General features: G+C 39.4%; 1 protein-coding gene across 6 annotated transcripts in view; it reads right to left on the bottom strand.

The window, feature by feature from the left end:
• Positions 1 to 18,401, bottom strand: part of EEF1AKMT2 (EEF1A lysine methyltransferase 2) — a 40,420-nt gene extending 22,019 nt beyond the window's left edge. For 3 of the 6 annotated variants that reach the window (XR_005723537.1, XR_005723536.1, XM_040254782.1), the window contains exons 1-6: positions 18,245 to 18,380; positions 16,679 to 16,744; positions 16,051 to 16,169; positions 15,639 to 15,724; positions 3,116 to 3,223; positions 384 to 600 (exon numbers count right to left, since the gene is read on the bottom strand). Coding sequence is in view for 3 of the 6 variants with exons in the window: in XM_040254782.1 (XP_040110716.1) it covers positions 384 to 600; positions 3,116 to 3,223; positions 15,639 to 15,724; positions 16,051 to 16,169; positions 16,679 to 16,744; positions 18,245 to 18,354 (706 nt within the window). In the remaining 3 variants the exon portion in view is untranslated. Of the gene's footprint in view, positions 1 to 383; positions 601 to 3,115; positions 3,224 to 15,638; positions 15,725 to 16,050; positions 16,170 to 16,678; positions 16,745 to 18,244 lie in introns of all 6 variants that reach the window. The other 3 variants (XR_005723538.1, XM_040254783.1, XM_040254784.1) reach the window with 3 other exon arrangements.
• Between the last annotated feature and the right edge of the window lie 3,687 nt (positions 18,402 to 22,088).

The following is a 22,088-nucleotide window of genomic DNA, read 5'->3' on the forward strand; positions in this document are numbered from 1 at the left end:
CATTATTATTATTATAACTAATTACTGGTATATCATTGCACTGAATTCAGAAGCACAATATATGTGCTTTTTTTGTTTTGATTCTCTAAATAAGAGATTATACAGCTTAAATAAAGAACTTAATTTTTACGGGCTCATAAATTTTAGTACTTAACTGCCAGAATTTCTTGGAAAATTTTACAAAGGACTCTGGATCTCAACCAATATTACTTCTTTGTTCTTTGAATAAACAGTTAAAAGTACTGCCATGGTTATTAACAAAGAAGAAAAGCAGGCAACTCCCACAAACACAAAAGTAAAACACTGTAACACCAAGAAAAAAACCTATTTGAGTGCATTCAACACGAGGCAAGAACACAGTTAAACAACACACAGCCATGTACCTTCACTGAATTCATCCAGCAACTCTTCCTTGGTCCAATTACATGAGGTTATTAGAAAAAAGCCTTTCACTTTCAACACTCTGGAGAGAGATTCCACATACTGTTTCCGCTTCTCAATTGCATTGTCAGGATTAAGGCTTATGGCATCAAAAGTCCCTTTGTCAATACAAATATGAAATCCAGACAACTTTGTGGAAGGGTTCAAAAAGTCTTCTACCTATATTAAAAATCAACATCTAGGTGAAACAATCCACACACAATCTTTACTGAATTTAAGTAACAATCTGTAAAAAGTGATAGATAAAAGGAGCAATTAATTACAATGGCATTTTACATATAATAAACATATTTTCAACTTTACAGCTAACTTTTATGTGCTTCATTCCAAGATCATTAAAGCTAAGATTAGTAAGCAAGACTGACAGTGTTTCCTGGACATTCCAAATCTCTACAAATTTGGAAACAAATCAAAGCCAGGTGTACTGCCGAATAATACCAGCACACAATGGAGCTCACAAGCCCAGTTTATGAAAAAGTTATTTCTGTTGAAAAGCAGAATATTTGACATATTTTTTTTAATGACAAAAAAAATCTGGAACTCAAATAGGTCACTGGAAATGTGATGATTTTTAGCTGATATTACTAGCTGTCTGACCTGAAATAAACATGGTAAATCAAAAGTTGTATTGCCTTGACTCAGCAGCTTACAAAGCAACTACAACAAATAGTATAAACTTAAGAAATTAAAGCACTGTTTAAACTGCAATTCCCTAACTTTTCAAATTCCATGCGTTTCAGATTTTGAAAGTCATGTACCATTCATCTCATTCATTCTCAGTAACTTACTGATACTTCAGAAGCATCTAGAATAGTGATCTGCCTCAACGTCATAAAATATTCAAAATAATTTGCCAACAAAATTAATTCTGAAAAGCTACTTTGAAAAATTAAGCAGTTTGTGATTAGTCATATAAACAAAATAATTATAAATGGTGTATTATCTAAAACTTCATTATTGTTTGATCTTAAAATGTATATTGTATGTTTTCATACACTCAAACATAGGTTTCCCACTCCCATCCCACATCATTACACCTGAGGCAAAATAATGACTACCACTCATAAGAGTCAAGTCTGGAGAAGTTTCTATCCTAAATGCCCGTATAAAAGTATTCATGTATACAACAGATAGTTCATAGACACCTATGACATGTAGGAACATTTCAGGCCCTGGGACTATAACTGCAAACAAAACAAAAGATCTCTGTATGAGAATATATCTCATATTCTCTAAAAGGAGAGGCAAACAATAAATAACCAAATTATTTCAGATAAAGTGCTATGAAGAGAAAAATAAAGACAGTGAGTGATTAGGAAGAGAAATGTTTTGGAAAAGTAGTCAGGCAAGACCTCTTTAAGAAGGTGATATTTGAGAAGAGATCAGAATGATGAGAATGAGCCAAACAAACTAAGATCTGGGGCAAGAACATTCTAGGCAGAGAGCAGCAGGAATAAAGATTGGAGAAAAACAAGGCTGAAGCATATCAGGAGCAGAAAGAAAGTCAGAATGACTAGAGTGTTGGTGATAAAGAAGCAAAGGGGTAAAAACCAAGGGGCTCTGTAAGGCTGGATAGGGGTTCAGATTCCATTCTAAATGCAATGGGCAAGTGCTTGGAGGCTGATTTACATTTTAAAAAAATAACTCAGAACTGGGGCTCTGTAACAACCTAGAGTGGTGGGATGGGGAGGGAGGTGGGAGGGAGGTTCAAGAGGCAATGAATATATGTATCCCTAGGGCTGATTCATGCTGATGTCTGGCTGAAACCAACACAATCTTGTAAAGCAATTATCCTTCAATTAAAAATAAATTTAATTATGTATATATATAAAATAACTCTGGCTGCCCTGTGGTAATGGACAGCAGTGGCAAGAGCGGAAATGGGAAGACTAAGAGGCCACGGACGGTGGCTTGGATCTAAGAGGCAACAGTGGAAATATCAAGGAATGACACATTTTCTCAAATATTCTAAAGATAAAACCAATAAACTTGTTTCTAGGATTATTTTTTCAGCAGCACCTCACAGCTTTTGAGATCTTAGTTTCCCAATCAGGGACTGAACCAGGAGAGCATTAAGTCCTAACCACTGGACCACCAGGGAATTCTTGGTTATTGAATAAAAAGGAAAGGGTGGGATGGGGATGGGAGTGAGTGGGAAGGCTAAGGGAGAAACCAAGAGTTTCATTTTGGACTAATTAATAGGCTATTAGCTATCTAAGTGGAACTATAGAATATGCAGCATTTCTATAATTCTGGAGTTCAGAGGAGAAGCCCGGATAAAAATGTAAATTCAAGTGTCATCATCTCCTCACAGATCAGAGGGCAAAATAAGGAATCTTTGGGGCATTATACCACTTCATGCATTTACAAATTTTTGATCTGGTTAATCCAAAGTTAGCTATTATTCATGTGTATTTGCAAAAAAAGAGAGACAGAAAGGCAAAATAAACATACCTGAACACAAGAGGAAGAGGAGAAAATAACTTCCCCAAACTGACTAGACTGAAAATTTCAATACTGTTACCTTAAAAAGTTATCATTTTGGATTATTTATGATTGATCCTTAATTTATGAGTTTAAGGATGTCAGCAAATTAATACACATCAGAAACATTTAAGCTTTATAACTTATTATAAATAAAAATAACAGTGACAGCAATATAAATAATAGTTACCTTCAACTTAATGTTAGATAAACCTTCTTTTTCTATAATACTTCGAGAAAGCTGTATTGCAGACGGAGAATAATCAATTCCAGTAACATCAGAGAAACCAAATTTTGCCTGGAGACAGATAATTTTATACTTTAGTTTTCTAAAATTTTAAATATTGTTTTACCTATGAGTTACAATGTTCTGTTAGGACCCAGACTGTTTTATTAATATATCAAATGACATATACCCTCTAATAGTATAACATGTTTAAATTTTATTATAGAATCTAAATAGAAACTAAAAGTTTAAATTCATATAATGTGACAATTTATTTGCTTTTAAAATATTTGATTTCTTTTTCATAAGAAATTCATTTTCTCAAAGACAATGAGAATATATGTGTATTTCTGTCCTAAACAGAAAAAGGTAGTATTAATTTCCAATGCTGATATGCTCCAATTCACACATAAATCTGTCATAAATTTTTCTTAACACAATTAAGTTACATGAATAAATTAAATGCATATGTATAAGTTCCTTCTTTTAAAATTTTTCCTTGAGTGCAATTATAAATCACGTAATTCTCCACCAACCATGTGATTATTAACCACCTTCCATTTGTACAGTATTTTTCATTTTTAAAATAGTTCACACATTCCAGGAGACCTTTACAAAAAACCTGTGGTATACTGGGCAGGTATTAATACCCCCAAAGAGGTAAAGAAAGCTCAGTGAACTAGAGTTTTGAAACGAAGCCTGCGATCCACACTAACCCATGTAAGGGTGCGAGTGTGAAGAGCCTAAGAGCAGAAGCATGATGGCCTCTGGTCTTCAGCCCTAACTGTGCTGAACACTGTCAGACCATTCAGGCTAAAGTTAATTTCAAATTCTCTTCCTGCTCTTTACCAGTCATTTAAGACTTACCTAGACTTTTCAACCCTAAGTGACTGATTCCTAGTCTAAACTCAACCCAACAATTATTTTCCACAGAGCACTTTTTTTCTCTTTGATCACTTTTATTTTCAGTGATCACTTTTATTTTCAGTCTTAAGATCTAATATAAAAAAAAAAAATCTAATATCCCTTCTTTGATGCCAACCTCCTATCCTTTTAGTGATCTCAATCCACATTGTTTAACAGCTTCGTTATCTCCCCGTTTCCATCATTTCCTTCTCTATCAGACCTAGAATGCAGGATGATTCTGTCAATTGACTCTAACTAGTTCCTGCTTCTCCACACTTGTTTACTCTTCCCTTAAACTGTATAAGAAGCATACGCAGATATTTTAAGTTCCTAGAACATTCATTCTCAAACTATCGCCAACATTTTTCACATTCAGTTTCTGGCACTCAGTGAGAAATAAGCAGACATTCAAGGGAATAATAAATGACCAAAAACTAAGAGGGAAAACTTATATTAGGAAAAGGCCCAAAGGAGACTCAAATAAAAGAATGATCAGAAACAGATACTTAATGCAACTTCCCTCAGTACAGTGGTTAAGACTCTGCACATCCACTGCAGGGGGAAGCCCTGGTAGGGGAACTAAGATCCTGCAAGCCAGAGTCAAAAGCAAAAAACAAAAAAGAATGAAACAAATCCTTAAAACACTGAAATAAATGACAATCTGGGGAACTGTAACAGAACTGAAACCTATAACAAAGACCCAATACAAATAAGAAAATTTTTAAATGAAATAATTAAATTAAGAAATTCAAGGGTGGGCTTGATGGCACACTGGACACAAACACAAAAAATACTGAAGTGGAAGAAAGGTCAGAAGAAAATACCACTGTTAAGCACAGAGTGACAGAAGGATGGAAAATTAACAATAGGAAAGAACATAAAAGATATGATATGGCACAGAGTATTAAGATCTAAATATATATAATAGTCTTAGAAAAAGAGGAAATGAAAATAGGGCAGAAGAGAAAATGACATATGACTGAGAATTTCCTAATTCTAACAATGTATCTGAAGCCACAGATTCAAGAAGCACTATAAACTCAAGGCATGATAAATACAAAGATAATACAGTATAATATATATCTGACACAATATATAATTTATATTATATACAAATAGTGTAATATATCTGATGAAAACCAAAAACAGAAAAATCTCAAAATCATGCAGGGAGCGGGGTGGGGGATAGAGTATGACAGATGACCTTCTAAAGACTAACAGTGAGACCGACAGCTGACAAAGCCAAACAAGGAAAGCCCGGAACCAGCAAGAGGACACGCCAATCCAGCTCACACACCCAGAACCAGCGAGAGGACGCGCCAATCCAGCTCACACACACAGAACCAGCAAGAGGACGCGCCCATCCAGCTCACACACCCAGAACCAGCGAGAGGACACGCCCATCCAGCTCACACACCCAGAACCAGTGAGAGGACGCGCCCATCCAGCTCACACACCCAGAACCAGTGAGAGGACACACCCATCCAGCTCACACACCCAGCAAAAACTGCACGCGTGTGTGCACACACACGGGCATATCTCCATCAGAAAGGCAGGCAGTCACTGGAAAGAGCACCAAAGCAATGACTGTCAACATCACAAAAATACCAGAAACCAAACATTACAGAACCACCTATCAAATTTACTTGTTTAAAAACTGAATTTGATAAAAATCTGTGGATCAGGGGTAAACAAAACATTTCTTTAAAGGAACAAAGCATAAATATTTGAGGCTTGGCCACTCAGTCCCTGTCACACCTACTCAACTCTACTACTGTAGCACATAAACAACTATAGATAGTATGTAAATAAATGAATATAGCTGTATTCCAAGAAATCCTTATAAAAACAGGGAATCCTAGATTTGACTCATAAACTATATAGTTTGCTGACCCTTATTTTGGATCTAACTCCCAACCTACAGAAAACACAGGGGACAGAAAATATGTTTAAATGGTATTATAAAGATGCAATTAGAAAGTCCACACCATGGAAAACCATTGGGATTAATAAACTACCTTCTACAATAAATAAATCACCAAGTTAAATAAACAAACAATATACAGAGAATTTAAAAGAGCCTTAAAGACCATCAACCAACTGCAAAATGTGGACTCAACAGCAGAATGGAAATAACAGAAGAAAAGTCAATGAACTTGAAGACACATCAATGCTAGTTATCAAATCTGATCCATAGACAGAAAACTAATTGGAAAAAAATGAACAGTGCTTCAGGGACCTGTGGGACAATAAATACAAAGAGGCCTAACTGATAGTTACAGACTCTCAAAAGGAAAGAATGTTATTGAGGGGAAAAAAATTTTGAACACATAGAGCCTGAAAACATGCCAAATTTGACAAAAGACATAAGGTCTTAGATTCAAAAAGCTCAGTGAACTCCAAATAGGATAAGCAGAAAGAAATCTAAGCCATGGTACATCAAAACTAAACTGCTAAAAACTATAAGAGAATGGAAAAAATCTTGAAAGCATTCAGAAAAATGATGCATTACTTACAACAACACAACAATTCAGACAACTGCAGATTCTTCATAAAAAACTGTGGAGGTTCGGGGACCTCCCTGGAAGTCCAGTGGCTAACACTACATGCTCCCAATGCAGGAGGCTTGGGTTCCATCTCCCTGGTCAGGAAACTAGATCCCACACACGGCAACTAAAGATCTTGCACGTCACAAGGAAGATCAAAGATCCTGTGGGCCACAACGAAGACCCAGTACAGCCAAATAAATTTAATAATAGTAAAAAAAAAAAAAAAAAAAAAAACAAGCTATGGAGGTCAGAAAGAAGTGACACAACATTTTTAAAGTGCTGAAAGAACAATTAATTCAGAATTCTATATTAAGCAAAAACATCCCTCAGGAATGAAGGTGAAATGACATTCTCAGATGAAGGAACACTAAGAAAACTTCTAGCCAGCAAAGCTACTCAAAAAATCATCCCTGAAGAAAGTTCTTTAGACAGAAAGTAAACAATATTAATTCCAGAACAAATAGACACACTCAGAAGATCAAGAATGAAGAAAAAACTGCAAAAGTATCTTTACTTACTTAACAACTACTATTAACTATTATTCTCCTTTGAAAGGAGAATACAAAGGATAATTACAAGATTATCCAACAGGATTTTCAACATATATAACGATAATATTTAAGAAAACTACAACATAAAGGAGGGAAGATTAAAAAACTCAAATGTTGTAAGGTTTTCTACATTCCACTTGAAATGGTAAAGCATTGATTCTAAGAAGATTGTGTAAATAATGTATATTATAATCTGTACTAAAAAAGCTCCAAACACAGTAAATATTGTTTAGTCACTAAGTCGTGTCTAACTCTTTTGCAATCATAGCCTGCCAGGCTTCTCTGTCCATGGGATTTCCCAGGCAAGAATACTGGCATGGGTTGCCATTTCTTTCCCCAGGGGATCTTCCCGACCCACAGCAACCACTAAAAAAGCCAGAGAGATAGTCAAATCCTTAGAGCAACCACGAAAGAAACTATACAAAGACATTTATATCGATGTATCTAATTAAAATGGAATACTAAAAAATGGTCAAATTAACCAAAATAAACAGGAAAGCAGAAAGGAAGAATGGAAAACAAAGGTAACAAAGAAAAAAATAATAAAAATGGCAGACCTAAATCTAAATGTTCCAAATACACCAGTTAAAGGATAGAAATTCAGAAAAGATAAAAATAAAATAAAATAAATGACCCAACTATATGCTGCCTATAAGAAACTCACTTCAAATATAATGACACAGACTGGTTAAAATGAAAGAATAGGAAAAGATATATCACTCAAAAACTAATATAAAAATGTTGAACTTTATACCCACAAGCATGGTTATAATCAAAAGGACACATACTAAAAAGTTCTGGTGAGAATATGGAAAAAATAGAACTCACATACAGTGCTCATGGAAATGTATAAAGATATACCCACTGTGGAAACAGTCAAGCAATTTCTCAAAAGGTTAAATATAGACTAACCATATGGACCTGGTTATATACCCAAGAGAAATAAAAACATATGTCCACACAAAAACAAACAAATTTTCACAGCAGCATTTTTCATAACAGCCAAAAAAACAGAAGCAACTTAAATGTCCATGAATTGGCAAGTAGATAAATAAAATGTGGTAAATTCATACAACAGAATATTAACTGGGCAAGAAGAGGAATATAGTACTGATACATGCTACCATATGGATGAACTTTGAGAACAGTATGTTAGATGAAAGAAGCCAGACACAAAAGACCATAGACTGATGGCTCCATTTGCACGAAATGTCCAGAGCAGACAGATCCACAGGGACAAAATGTAGGCCAGTGGTTGCCAAGGACTACAGGGAGTGGCGATAAGGAGTGAATGATGATGAGTACAGGGCTTCTCCGTGGGGGGATGAAAATCTTCAGGAATTAAAACAGTGGGGACGGTTGCACAAATTTGTGAATATACTGAAAACCACTTTAAAGGGGTAGATTTTATGGTATGCAGATTATATCTCAATTTTTTTTAAAGCTGAAAAAAAGCTTTATTATTAGCATTAAAAGTAAAATTCAAAGTAAAAACTACCAATGTTACAGAGGAACATTATACAACAGGTCAATTAATCAAAACACACATACAATCCTAAGTGTGTATGCTCTGAACAGAGTTTGAAAACACATGTAGCCAAAAATGACAGAAATAAAAATTAACACAGACAAATTTACCAGTTTGGTCAGATAGATACTTCAACATTACTATATCCATAATTAATAAAAATAATAGAAAATCAGTAAAGGTATAAAATTGAATACCACCACCATCAAACACCATAAATCTAGTCAACACACTCTATCACGTAACAGCAGAACATACCTTTTTTTTTTTAAGGGCATGTGAAACATACACCAAGATGGATTATATCCTGGATAATAAAACACATTTAAAAGAACTTAAATCATACAAAGTGTGTTCACTGACATAATCCAATAAATAGGAAAAGGAGTACGTCAAAGCTGTATATTGTCACCCTGCTTATTTAACTTATATGCAGAGTACATCATGAGAAACACTGGACTGGAGGAAGCACAAGCTGGAATCAAGATTGCCAGGAGAAATATCAATAACCTCAGATATGCAGATGACACCACCCTTATGGCAGAAAGTGAAGAACAACTAAAGAGCCTCTTGATGAAAGTGAAAGAGGAGACTGAAAAAGTTGGCTTAAAGCTCAACATTCAGAAAATGAAGATCATGGCATCTGGTCCCATCACTTCATGGGAAATAGATAGGGAAACAGTGGAAACAGTGTCAGACTTTATTTTGGGGGGCTCCAAAATCACTGCTGATGGTGACTGCAGCCATGAAATTAAAAGACGCTTACTCCTTGGAAGCAAAGTTATGACCAACCTGCTGCTGCTGCTAAGTCACCTCAGTCGTGTCCAACTCTGTGCGACCCCATAGACGGCAGCCCACCAGGCTCCCCCGTCCCTGGGATTTTCTAGGCAAGAACACTGGAGTGGGTTGCCATTTCCTTCTCCAATGTATGGAAGTGAAAAGTGAAAGTGAAGTCGTTCGGTTGTGTCTGACTCCCAGCGACGCCATGGACTGCAGCCCACCAGGCTCCTCCGCCCATGGGATTTTCCAGGCAAGAGTACTCGAGTGGGGTGCCATTGCCTTCTCCGATGACCAACCTAGATAACATATTAAAAAGCAGAGATATTACTTTGCCAACAAAGGTCCATCTAGTCAAGGCTATGGTTTTTCCAGTAGCCATGTACGGATGTGAGAGTTGGACTATGAAGAAAGCTGAATGCCAAAGAACTGATGCTTTTGAACTGTGGTGTTGGAGAAGACTCTTCAGAGTCCCTTGGACTGCAAGGAGGTCCAACCAGGCCATCTTAAAGGAGATCAGTCCTGGGTGTTCATTGGAAGGAATGATGCTAAAGCTGAAACTCCAGCACTTTGGCCACCTCATGCGAAGAGTTGACTCATTGGAAAAGACTCTAATGCTGGGAGGGATTGGGGGCAGGAGGAGAAGGGGACGAACGAGGATGAGATGGCTGGATGGCATCACCGACTCGATGGACATGAGTTTGAGTGAACTCCAGGAGTTGGTGATGGACAGGGAGGCCTGGCGTGCTGCGATTCATGGGGTCGCAAAGAGTCGGACACGACTGAGCAACTGAACTGACTGAACAAAAAGAAAAATCCCAACAACTGGAAATTAAAGAACAAAGTTCTGAATAATCCATGGATCAAAGAGGAAATTAGAGAATTCCCTGGTGATCCAGTGGTTAGGGACTCTGTTTTTATTGCCAGGGGCCTGGGTTCAATCCCTGGTCAAGGAACAAAAATCCCACAAGACACATGGCACAGCCAGAAAAAGAAAAGAAAAGAAAATAAAGCATATCAAAGTCTGTAGGGTGCAGGAGCACCTATAGGAAAATTTTTAGCATTTATATCATTAAATGTTTATATCAGAAAAGGAAAATCTAATATCAAAAATCTAAAGCTTCTACTTTAAGAAGCTAGAAAAAAGAGCAAGAATAAATTAAAAGCAAAAAGAATGAAAAAATAATAAAATTAAGAGCAAAACTCATTGAAACTGAAAACATAAAAACAAGGTCAATGAAAAAAAAGTCAAGTTTTATAAAATACAGGAAAAAATGAATTTCTAGCATCATCATCAAAGAAAAAAGAGAAGACAGAGTAACTGATATTAGGAACGAACAAAGCCCTATCAATACATATCCCACAGATATTAAAAGGATAACGAGAATACAAGGCAGAACTCTATACACACAAATTCAAAATGGACTAATTCCTCAAAAACTGCAAACCATGCAAACTCTCTCAAATGAAATAAAATAACCTAAATAGGACTGTGACTATTAAATTTAATCCATACTTTAAACCTTTAGTAAAGCAATCTCCAGGTTAAATGGTTTAACTGTGAATTCTACCAAACACTCAAGAAGAGACACAAGTGCTTCACAGTATCTTCAGTTCAGTTCAGTCGCTCAGTCGTGTCCGACTCTTTGCAACCCCATGAATCGCAGCACGCCAGGCCTCCCTGTCCATCACCAACTCCCGGAGTTCACTCAGACTAGCGTCCATTGAGTCAGTGATGCCATCCAGCCATCTCATCCTGTCGTCCCCTTCTTCTCCTGCCCCCAATCCCTCCCAATATCAAACTCTTTTCCCAAGAGTCAACTCTTCGCATGAGGTAACAATTCAAAAAGGAGACAATGCGTTCCCGTTCTTGTCATAAGGCCAGGGATACCCTGAAGCAAAAACCAGATAAGGGCACTTCAGGACGGAGGGAAACTGCAGACAAATATCCCTCAAGAATGCAGACGCAAAAGTTCTCAACACAATGTTAACAAACTGAGTCTAGCAATACAGAAACAGAATTATATATTATGACCAAATGAAGCATATTGCACAAGTTCAATACTGGTTCAGTATATGAAAATCAATATAATCCACTGTATTAATAGTCTAAAGAAAAAATAAACCTCGTGATTATATTCATTGATGTAAAAAAAATATTTCATTCTACTTTTTTTTACAAAATTCAACAGTCATCCTAGAAACACAAGGGAACTTCTTCAATATCAGAAAGAGTATGTATCTAATAAGACCCTGCAGCTAACATACATACTTAATGGTGGAAAACGGAAGACATTCCACCTAGGATGGGAACAAGGCAGAAATGCACCATCACCAGTCTTAGGCTATATGTGTACTGGAAGACCTATGCAGTGTCAGCAGGCAGGAAAAAAAGAAAGGCATACACATTGCAAAGAATGAAATAAACTTACCCTATTCAAAATTAACATGACTGTCTATATAGAAAATCTCAGAAAATCCACCAAAAAACTTCTAGAACCAATAAAATGCAAGATTAAAGGACACAAGGGAAACAAAAATCAATCATGTTTCTAGCAATAAACAACTGGAAACTGAATTTCAAAAACCAATACCACTTTAAATACTCCAAACACACACACACACACACAAATACACAGGTATAAGTCTAAAAAATATGTACAGATCTGTATGCTGAAAACTAAACAATGCTGATTAAAGAAATCAAGGAAGATCTAATGAATGAAGAGACATACCATGTTCATGAATTGCAAGACTCAAGATAATAAAGATGTCGTGTCTGTTAGTTGCTCAGTTGTGTCCAACTTTTTGCAACCCCATGGACTGTAGCCCACCAGGCTACCCTGTGCATGGAATTCTCCAGGCAAGAATACTGGAGTGGGTTGCCATTTCCTTCTCCAAGATGTCGAGTCTCCTCAAATAATAGATTCAGCTCAATTTAAACCAAATTTTCAGCATGGATTCTTTTGTAGATGTTTACAAATTAATTCTTAAATTCATTTGGAAATGTAAAGGAACAAGAACAGACAAAACAACATTTGAAAAAGAATACAGTTGAAAGAATCACACTACCCAACTTTAAGATTCACTGAAAAGCTACATTAGTCAAGAGAGCATCCACAGTATGTCACCATGAATTCTTTCAAACATCTAAGAAACAAAGCCAATCTTACAAAAATTGTCTGAAAAAAATAAAGACAATTCTCATCTCATTTTTTTAGAGCAGCATAACCTTGATTAAAAAAAAAAACAAACTTACATTAAATTTCCAAATAAGAAAAATTACTGGTTAATCTCTCTTATAAAGCTATATACAATCTGCCTGCAGTGCAAGAGACCTGGGTTCGATCCCTGGCTCGGGAAGATCTGCTGGAGAAGGAAATGGCAAACCACTCCAGTATCCTTGCCTGGAAAATCCTATGTACAGAGGAGCCTGGTGGGCTGCAGTCCATGGGGTCGAAAAGAGTCGGACATGACTGAGTGACTAACAGGACACTATATAATTCCTAAGTAAAATACTACCAAATCAAATCCAACATTATATGAAAAGGATAATACACCATGACCAAACATGGTTTACCTGAGGAATGGAAGTTTGTTTTAAAATCAATCAACCACTAAAATTATCTCAATAAAATTGTCAATTTAAAAAAAACTGAGGAGCCTCCACCAAAATCAATCAATTCAATTCTGACAAAATCAAGAAGAAATCTGATCATATCAATGAATATCAAAGAAAGCAAAAGATCAAGTGCACTATCCATTAATTTTAAAAACTCTTAACAATCTAGAATATAAAGGAACATCATCAATTTCAATGAATATCTAGAAAAGCCTAGTGCTAATATCATATTTAACAGTGAAATATTAGAAGCTTTCCTCTTACAACAGGCAGTGTTAGAGGGCCATCTGCCTTCATGATTTCTATTCAACATTGACCTGAAGAGTACACAGCATTTTAATAAATAAAATATTAAGAATGGAACCGAAGAAATACCACTATTATTTACACATGACATTACAGTCTTTATAGAAAATCCACAAGAATCTATAGGACCTACTGTATCCCTATGGGAACTCTACTCAATATTATGTAACAGGCTAAATGGGAAAAGAATTTGAAAAAGAATACATACATGTATATGCATAACTGAATCACTTTGCTGTACATCTGAAACTTGACTCCAATATAAAATAAAAAGTTTAAATTTTTTTAATTTTAAAAAAGAATCTATAAACTATTGGAATGAATAGTTTGTGAATCACTGGATACAAGATCAATATAAAAATCTCTTGTACTTATACATAATAGCAATAAACTATTAGAAAATGAAATTTTAAAAGCATAACAATAGCAATTACAACAACAAAAAAACTAGGAGTCAATCAAAGAAAAATATATAAGATCTCTACAGAAAAAACAACAAAGTACTACTGAGAGAAAATTAAGAACTAAATAAATGGACGAATTCATCATGTCCATGGATTCAGACTCAACATTATAAAGATGTAAATCCTTCTCAAACTGATCTATTATATATCAGTTGGGTTTATTCTCGAAACGCATTTAACATGAACAGAATACAGGAAAAAATTCACATCATTATCTCAACAGATACAGGAAAAACATTTAATCAGTAACAACACACACACATACTTACCAAAGGAGAAATAAGAGGAAACTTTGGTCTGATAACAGAGTTATCTACAAAACTAGCTTATAAGACACATCATACCTAACAGTGAAACACCAAATGTTTTCTCTGAAAAGGGCAAAAAAAGACAAGGGTGTCTTCTGTCACCACTAATTTTTAACGTTCTCCCAAAGATCCCAACAGTGTAACAAAGGGGGCAAATTACAAAGGATTGGAAAGGAAAGATTAAAACTACCATTATTTACAGTTTGCATAATTATATGTGTGTGTGTGTGTGTGTTAGTCTTTCAGTCTGTAAAAGAACCTATAGTTAAACTATCAGTCTCAAAGGATAAATCATTAGCCTATACATGTAAGCTACTAAAATCCAAAAGAATCTACAGGTAAACAATAGAATGAATAAGTAAAACTGTGATATAATCGTACAAAGAATCTTATACAGCAACAAAAATGAATCAACTGCTATGAGCAACAAGTTGAGTGACTCTCACAGAATGCTGAGCAAAAGACATTGGAAAGAACACACTGAAGGCTTGCATTTACCAAAATAGGCAAATTAATCTATGATGTTAAAACCCCTATGATAACCTTTAGAGAGGAAGGAGGAATAACTCTGAGAGGATGAGTAGGGAATTCAAGGGGGGTTTCTAGAGTCTGTAATATTCTACATCTTGATTAGAGTGATAGGTCTGTTCTCTGTGATAATGCACTGAGTCATACTCGTTTGGTTTGCCCACTTTAATGTACATATGTGACACCCGAACATTTCAAAAAAAAAATTACAATTTTTTCTAATCATATTTCATGGCTTCAAACATCTGAATGGCTCCGCATAGCCTAAAAGCAAAATCTAAGCTCTTATGCATGGCATACGATATGGCTCCTACTTTTAATCTAATCCTCTGTTCTGTCTATCCCACAACACACTTTATAATCTAATTTACCAAATTTAGAGGGCCAGAACATGTTATGCTGTTTCAAACCTTCATACCTTTAAATACTGTTTCCACTTCTTAAAATTCTAAAATTCTCTCCCTCTTTATACTCTACTCACACTCAACACAATTTCCACCAAGCTTGGATATTAGCTCCTCTAAGACCCTTTCTCTTCCCTCTTCCCCAAATCACACCCTTTAATCACTCCCTTTCCTACACTCAGCATATATATTATTGTACAGACCAAGCTATAGCATTAGTTATTTATGTCTATGTCAGTCTATACTGTACTGTGAGTAACTCAAGCACCAAGGTCTAAATTTTCCTATTTCCAGTGCCCAGCACAAGGCTTGGCAGGTAGCAGTCACTTAATACATTTGACTGTTATGTATATATCCTTACAAACTAAAACAGTTAAACTATCAAAGATGAAGCCTATCTTATACTTCCTCCATAGCACTTGGCACTACAGGCATATAACAGTGACAGTTTAGCTAGGAGCAGACCCTGCACCAAAACTTAGTTCCATGGACAAAATGCTCTTTGCAAACCATATGCAAAACACCCTTCAAACCATGTGCTCACCTGAGAAGAGGGATATGTTCTACTGGAAGTGCAAAAAATCATCTTCCTTTTATATTGCAATACATACAGATTTCCAGAGTTTTGAGCTAGAAGAAACCCATAGAGATCACCTAGGTAAAATCTTTAAGAAAGAACTAAAGCTGAGAAAAGAAAAAAGAGCTTGTTCAAGGTCAAGACTATAGCAAGCAGGATCAAGACTAGAACTCAGATGCCCCGTTTTTCTCATTCAGTGCTTTCTCACAACCCATACAGTCTCCTTTCATGCTATGTGACTCTCAAACTAAGTGGCATGACAGCTTTACAACTTTAGACTGCTGGATTAGGCTGTTAGATTAGAGCATCCATAATTGCAAGGTTTTTTTTCCTAATTTCATTTTTAAATTTGGCTCTAACACATGAATATTAATAGTACCAACAAGTTCAACCAGGAAAACACCATTTCCGGTTCCAATATCAAGCACTGGAGCATCCAATGGAATCTTGTGTTTCTGCATCCACCTTATTAGTCGAGTCATACTCTCTTCTCCAAACCTATTAGAAACAGAGAATCAGTCAGTCAAACTACCAAGGGCTAGAGAACAAAGGTTACAGCTATAACCCACCTACACAGCTTATTCAATACGCTCAATTAAGGTTTTTTTTTTGAAAGTAAGAAACACTATCTGTAAATTTAATTTTCATCTCTATTATTAAGGAGGAAACACCCCCAAGAATAGAACAGAATGGATAAGGTTGATATGTTACTTATCAACATTTCTCTACATCAGCATTAACATTTGTACATGTTGTTGGCTCAAAACTGCATTGCTTATTGAAAACGGACAATTACAGAATCAGGGTGATTTCCTAAGACTGTCATCAAATTTATACCTAGGCCATTAAAAAAGAAAAGAGAGTGATTCTTTAAATCTACCCATTTAAGCCAGACTCAGTCCAAGGTTCCCAAGATTTTTACTTTCTCCAGGATAAGCACTTAAAAGATACACACACACCCCTACATAACCTTCTGGATCATAATCCCACTGTTTTCTCTAACTCACCAGATTTCTCCTGCATCTCCGTATTCTTGGAAAGTTTGCAGTTCTCTCTTATAGACAGCATCCCAACTATATAAATAATCAAATGCAAACCAAATTATTGAATTAAACTGTATTATGAATTCAATGTACATTTCTCATACATTACTGGGATAGTTATGACAGAAATTTAAAACATTATTAGTGTTGATAAGTACACATAGCTCAATCTCTTAATATCCTCGTGTTAAAAGAATGAGAGTAAATGTTTACATGCAAAGCACTCACAACAATGCCTAACAATAAAAACGGTGTATGTTTTAGCTTAAAAAATACAAAGGAGTATTCGTCCAAGGATCCCTAAGTCCCAAACACAAGTCCAAAACTGTACAGGCAGTGTCATTACAGTACATTTCAGTCTCAAATGTAGAGATACGAGAATTTTCTACCAGTGAGGTGATTACTCACAATGGAATTCATTAAAGATAAGCTCCACTTAAAAGTTAGCTTTAAGTTTAAAACTTACTCTTACTCCTTTTAAGGACTCCTCCATGTTGGCCGCCTCTTCCTACTTCCTGTCTCTAGAATCCCTGGTCTCCCTCCCAGTTACCTCTCATCCTTACCTTTCCCCACGGTCACTCATTCATTCATCTACTAACCCACTAAATGGTTACTGAGCGTCTGCTTAGGTCAGATCTCTTTCTCCTACCCCAAGATGCCCAGTGTCTCCTCGCTCCCTCCTTAGACCATCCCTGACTCCCACCCCTCCTAGCTTCCACGTCCGTGTCCTCTTCCACTGAACCTTCTCAGGTCCCTAAGCCGGGCAATTGTCGCCCGGCCTCCTGCCCTTGCCCATCAGCCCTACTTGTCAGACCCACGCTCTTTCCCTTTTCTCAGTTCAGTTCAGTCGCTCAGTCGTGTCCGACTCTTTGCAACCCCATGAAACTCAGCACGCCAGGCCTCCCTGTCCATCACCAATTCCCGGAGGTGGCTCAAACTCATGTCCATGGAGTCGGTGATGCCATCCAACCATCTCATCCCCTGTCGTCCCCTTCTCCTCCCGCTTTCAATCTTTCCCAGCATCAGGGTCTTTTCCAGTGAGTCAGTTATTCTCATCAGGTGGCCAAAGTAATGGAGTTTCAGCTTCAGCATCAGCCCTTCCAATGAACACCCAGGACTGATCTCCTTCAGGATGGACTGGTTGGATCTTCTTGCAGTCCAATGGGCTCTCAAGAGTCTTCTCCACCACCACCCTCTCCTCAAGCCTACCCCCAAAAGCTTAAGACTCCCTAAAAACGCCCACCCAGGACCTCTAAGGCCCGCCCCGCACCCCACGGGCCCCTTAGACGTCAAAGTGTTTGAAAGGCCTGTTCACATGCGGCCCTCCGGACTCCATCCCTAAGGTCCCCCTGACTCTCTCCCAAGGTGGCCCTTGCGGCTTCCACCCATCCCGCCCCGCTCAGGCTCTCCCCATCTTCCGGGAACCCCACCACCACCATCACCACGTCAGGGCTCCATGCCTCCGTCCCGCCTCCCGGGGCCCGGGCCAGACATCCACGCTCACCCTCCCCTGCCCCGCGCCACACTCACTGCTCTCGGGTTCCCAGCGCAGACGGGACAAACCCATCCCCTTCGGCGCCGCACCCTGGGGACCGCGCCGCGCCTCCCGCGCCGCCGCCGTCGTCCGCGCCCTCGTTCATCGCGCTCAGCGCCCCGGACGGCCGTTGGGGCCGCCATAGAGACGCGGAGCGGGCAGAGCGGACGAGCGGGCTGGCGCCTCTAGGAGGCAGGAGGCCACCCTCTCTACTGCTCCTGGCCCCCGCGGGGTCGGCTGTTTGCTCTCCTCCCGGCGCCGCCTCGGACCCTAACCCAAGAGTGCACGGGGCTAGGCCTCGCCTCTGTCCCCCCTTTCTCCAGCCAGCGTCAGACGCACCCACTGCTTCTGGGTGCCCGGCGTTTGCGCACCTTAGATATGGGGACGGCTGTTTGTGAGAGACTGTTCAAGCCATTGCATTTTGGAAAAAGCCCGGCGGTGGGGAAGCCACACCAGATAACTAAGCTGACACCATTCAGCGACCCACGTGTACAGATCACCTCATCTCTCCACGTCGTGGGCAGATGTGAGAAATGGGTGGGACGGACCATCGCAGTATTTGGCTTTCCTGCCCAAGGCTAATTCCATTTGTGGCTGGCATCCTGCCTTGAAAATTAGCATTCTGGCCTCTTTTGACTTGACGTCACTGGTGGAGGAAGGACTTTATGCCAGGTGAAATGAATGCCCTAGGGTCCCCCACCCCCACCCCTTCCCGCCCGCCCAAGTAGGCCAACCACGGGTATCAGGAGAACTAAGTGAGAAGAAAGCTCTAAGTCAGGATGCTGTCTCCGCGCAGCCGCTAACCAGCCACCTGGCCCTTTCCAAGACCCCTAACCTCTGTGTGCTTCAGCTTCCACAGGAGCACCTCACTGGGGAGAGACTGCTCCCAACCAGTGAATCTGATTCAGCCACCTCCTGGTGGGACGGACGCTGGGATTTTGCAGCATAATGCCAGAGATCCTGTGGGTCAACGGTCTGGAGGCACACCTGTAGCAGCCATGAAATACTGCTGGTCCTATATCCTAGGCAAGAATCCCAAAGGCTCCTAGCAAGGCTGCCTTCCAAGCAAAACGCCTGTTTCCTAGGCCACGTTTCTGTTGACCTGGCAGACAGAAGCCCGTTAACAAGTCCCTGGAGGTGAGCGGCATCAGTAGCTGCCTTTCCAGCTCACAGAAATCCCAGTTAGGACCTCATGTGCATGTCCTGTGACGCAAGACGTTCCAGGATCTTCAGGCAAGTGCTGGTGGTAGAATACGGTAAAAAAAACAGATGGGAATCTATGTGCATAGTGATTAAAGAACTCAAGAAAGTGCGTAAGTAACCTTATTACAGAGTAATAAAACCACCAGATGCCAGAGTCAATTAGGGCTGCCCTGAGTGAATGGTTGTTTTGATCTTCTCTAGACTTGATGCTCCATGCTCCAGAGAGTGAGCTTGAATGTGACTGAGTGAGTCTTAAAAGGTTTTAGGTTCTAATTAAGAAGCACGCATGAAAGATAAGGCTCTCTTCAATCTGATGTCTTGCCAACACTTAAGATTGCTCTGTGTGATGGGTGCTATAAATAGTTGTTGGTATGGAGCCCTGGAAAAAAACACAATTTATTCAGAGTTCTTTCTCTGGCTCCAGGATTACTCTTCGTGTTTAGTCCTGAGTGGGGCACCACCTCTGATCTCCCAGGACAACGTTCTTGGTGGGGGGGATGGAGAAGCTGGATCAGAGCAGAGCTGCCCATCACCAGGGAGAAACTGGAATGTGCCAAGGAACGCAGTCCCTCCTGCCAGCTGCTAGTTACACAAGACAGGAGGGAGGACCGGAGTATACTTTGGGTTGCCTGTGTCCCTCTGACTCTGCCAGTCTCTGCAGCTGGAACGCTGCTTACCTACAGCTTCTCTGAAACTGTGCTTTCAGGAGTTCTCAAATGCTCAGCAACTGGCAAAGCAACAGTCAGATTCCAGGTGATCCTGGTTAGGGTCAGAACAGATGGATTCTCTGAGAGGATAGCACTGAGTGAAAAGCTAAAAGAGTTTGCCACAGGCTGTGTCCCCAAGGAAGCAGACTGTAAGACAGAGATGAACATGAAAGAAATTTATTAGGAACTGCTCTCAAGATCACCACCTATTGGGGAAGAGAGAGAATCAGGGTTGGACAGAGGAAGTAGCCAGGCTGGGGTACCTCAGCTCCAGGATGGAGCCTCAGCTAACACCCTCTCCCCTGACAGGACACTGTGAAGCTAGGCTAATCCTTTGGAATTTTCAGGTTAGATTGAAGGATGTGGGCCTTTATTCATCTCTGGATACACTGACCAGATCTCGAATGCTTTTTTTTTTGCCCAGAAAAAGAGGATTGACCTTGGACGATGAGAATTCCAGGAAGGATAAACCCAAGAAAGGGCTGTCAGCACTTGGAAGAATAATTCAATCAGTCTTACAAGGGGATGTGTGGGTCACGCATCACCACATCTAGAGCAGAGACTATAGAGTAAACCTGCAGCTTTCTAGGAGAAGAGCATTCTAGGTGAACAGAACAGTGAGTGCTGAGCCCCCGAGGTAGAACGAGATAGGGTTATCCAGGAAGCAGAAAGAAGTCTAGTGTAGCTGTAGCAGAGTGAACGAAGGGGACAGCAGCAAGAAATGAAGGAGTCAGATCATCGTAAGGTTTGGGATTTAACCAAGAAGCAACAAGATTTAAGTTTTGGTGTGACGGTTTTGGCTGATACACTGAAAACAGACTTGGCCAGGAAAGGGTTAAAGGCAGAAGTGGGAGCACACTGCCTTTTTCATCCTCATGGACATTCGGGGTGGGATAATTCTCCTACGAGTTGTAGGATATTTCGTGGCCTCCTTGACCTCTCACCACTAAATGCAGGTGGCACCCCCGGCTCCCTCCCCCCCCACCCCCATCTGTTGTAAAATCCAAAACTGTCTCATTTTTGCCTGCTATCCAATGGAGCAAAACTGCCTCCAGTTCAGATCCCTTGAGTTAGAGGCTGTTACAGTGATCTGGGATAGCTTGGACCACTGTGATGGGTTTGCTGGTGGCAAGTTGTAGGATTCTTGATATATTTTTGAAAACTGTGCTGACTGATCAAAGGGGAGCATCAAGAATGTTTCAAGGTTGTTGGCCTGTGCAACTGTCAGAAAACAGTTCAGTTTGCTGAGTTTGGAAGAAGAGTGCTGGGAGGAGCTCTGTGAGAGATTACAATCTCGGTTTTGAACCCGCAAGACTGAACAAATTGAAGAATGATTAGAATTTAGTTCCTTCCCTGAGGTTAGTTGTAGTTCATTTTCACTGTTATTTATTATTTATGCTGATTTTATCTTCTTCCCGTGGATTTTTCATTACATTTGTCTTCTTTCGTACCCAGAACCCAATTGCTTCTTAACACCTCCACTGCCACCAGCATCTCACTTCTAACCACCCCCAAACCACTGGCACCCAGCATCTGGACTACTGTGACGGCGCCCTGTCCTGGACATTGCAGCCAGAGGGGTCATGTGGAAACTGAAGTCACATCATGTTACTTCTGCATCAAACCCAAATCGAACAAGTGCCTAAACCAACTCCCTCCTTTATCCTTGAGCATGGCAAATGCTGGCTTTTAATACTAAAAAATTTCGCGTGCAAAGAGAAAAATCTGTTTGGGGGAAGACCAAGACCTGTAACAGAAGGCGCCGTGTCTGAGATGCGCAGAGCGCGAGACTGCACGCGGAGGATGCAGTGCTGCAATCGGTGATGAAGGCGGCAAACCTTGCACCTCTCGCCCCTCACTACCGGGGCTCTCGGGGCCCTTGGCCTCACCCGTCGAAGACTTCATTTCCCAGCATGCCAAAGGGCTGGCC

Source organism: Oryx dammah, unplaced genomic scaffold (genome assembly GCF_014754425.2).
Source record: "Oryx dammah isolate SB20612 unplaced genomic scaffold, SCBI_Odam_1.1 HiC_scaffold_14, whole genome shotgun sequence".
Classification (NCBI taxonomy): domain Eukaryota; kingdom Metazoa; phylum Chordata; class Mammalia; order Artiodactyla; family Bovidae; genus Oryx; species Oryx dammah.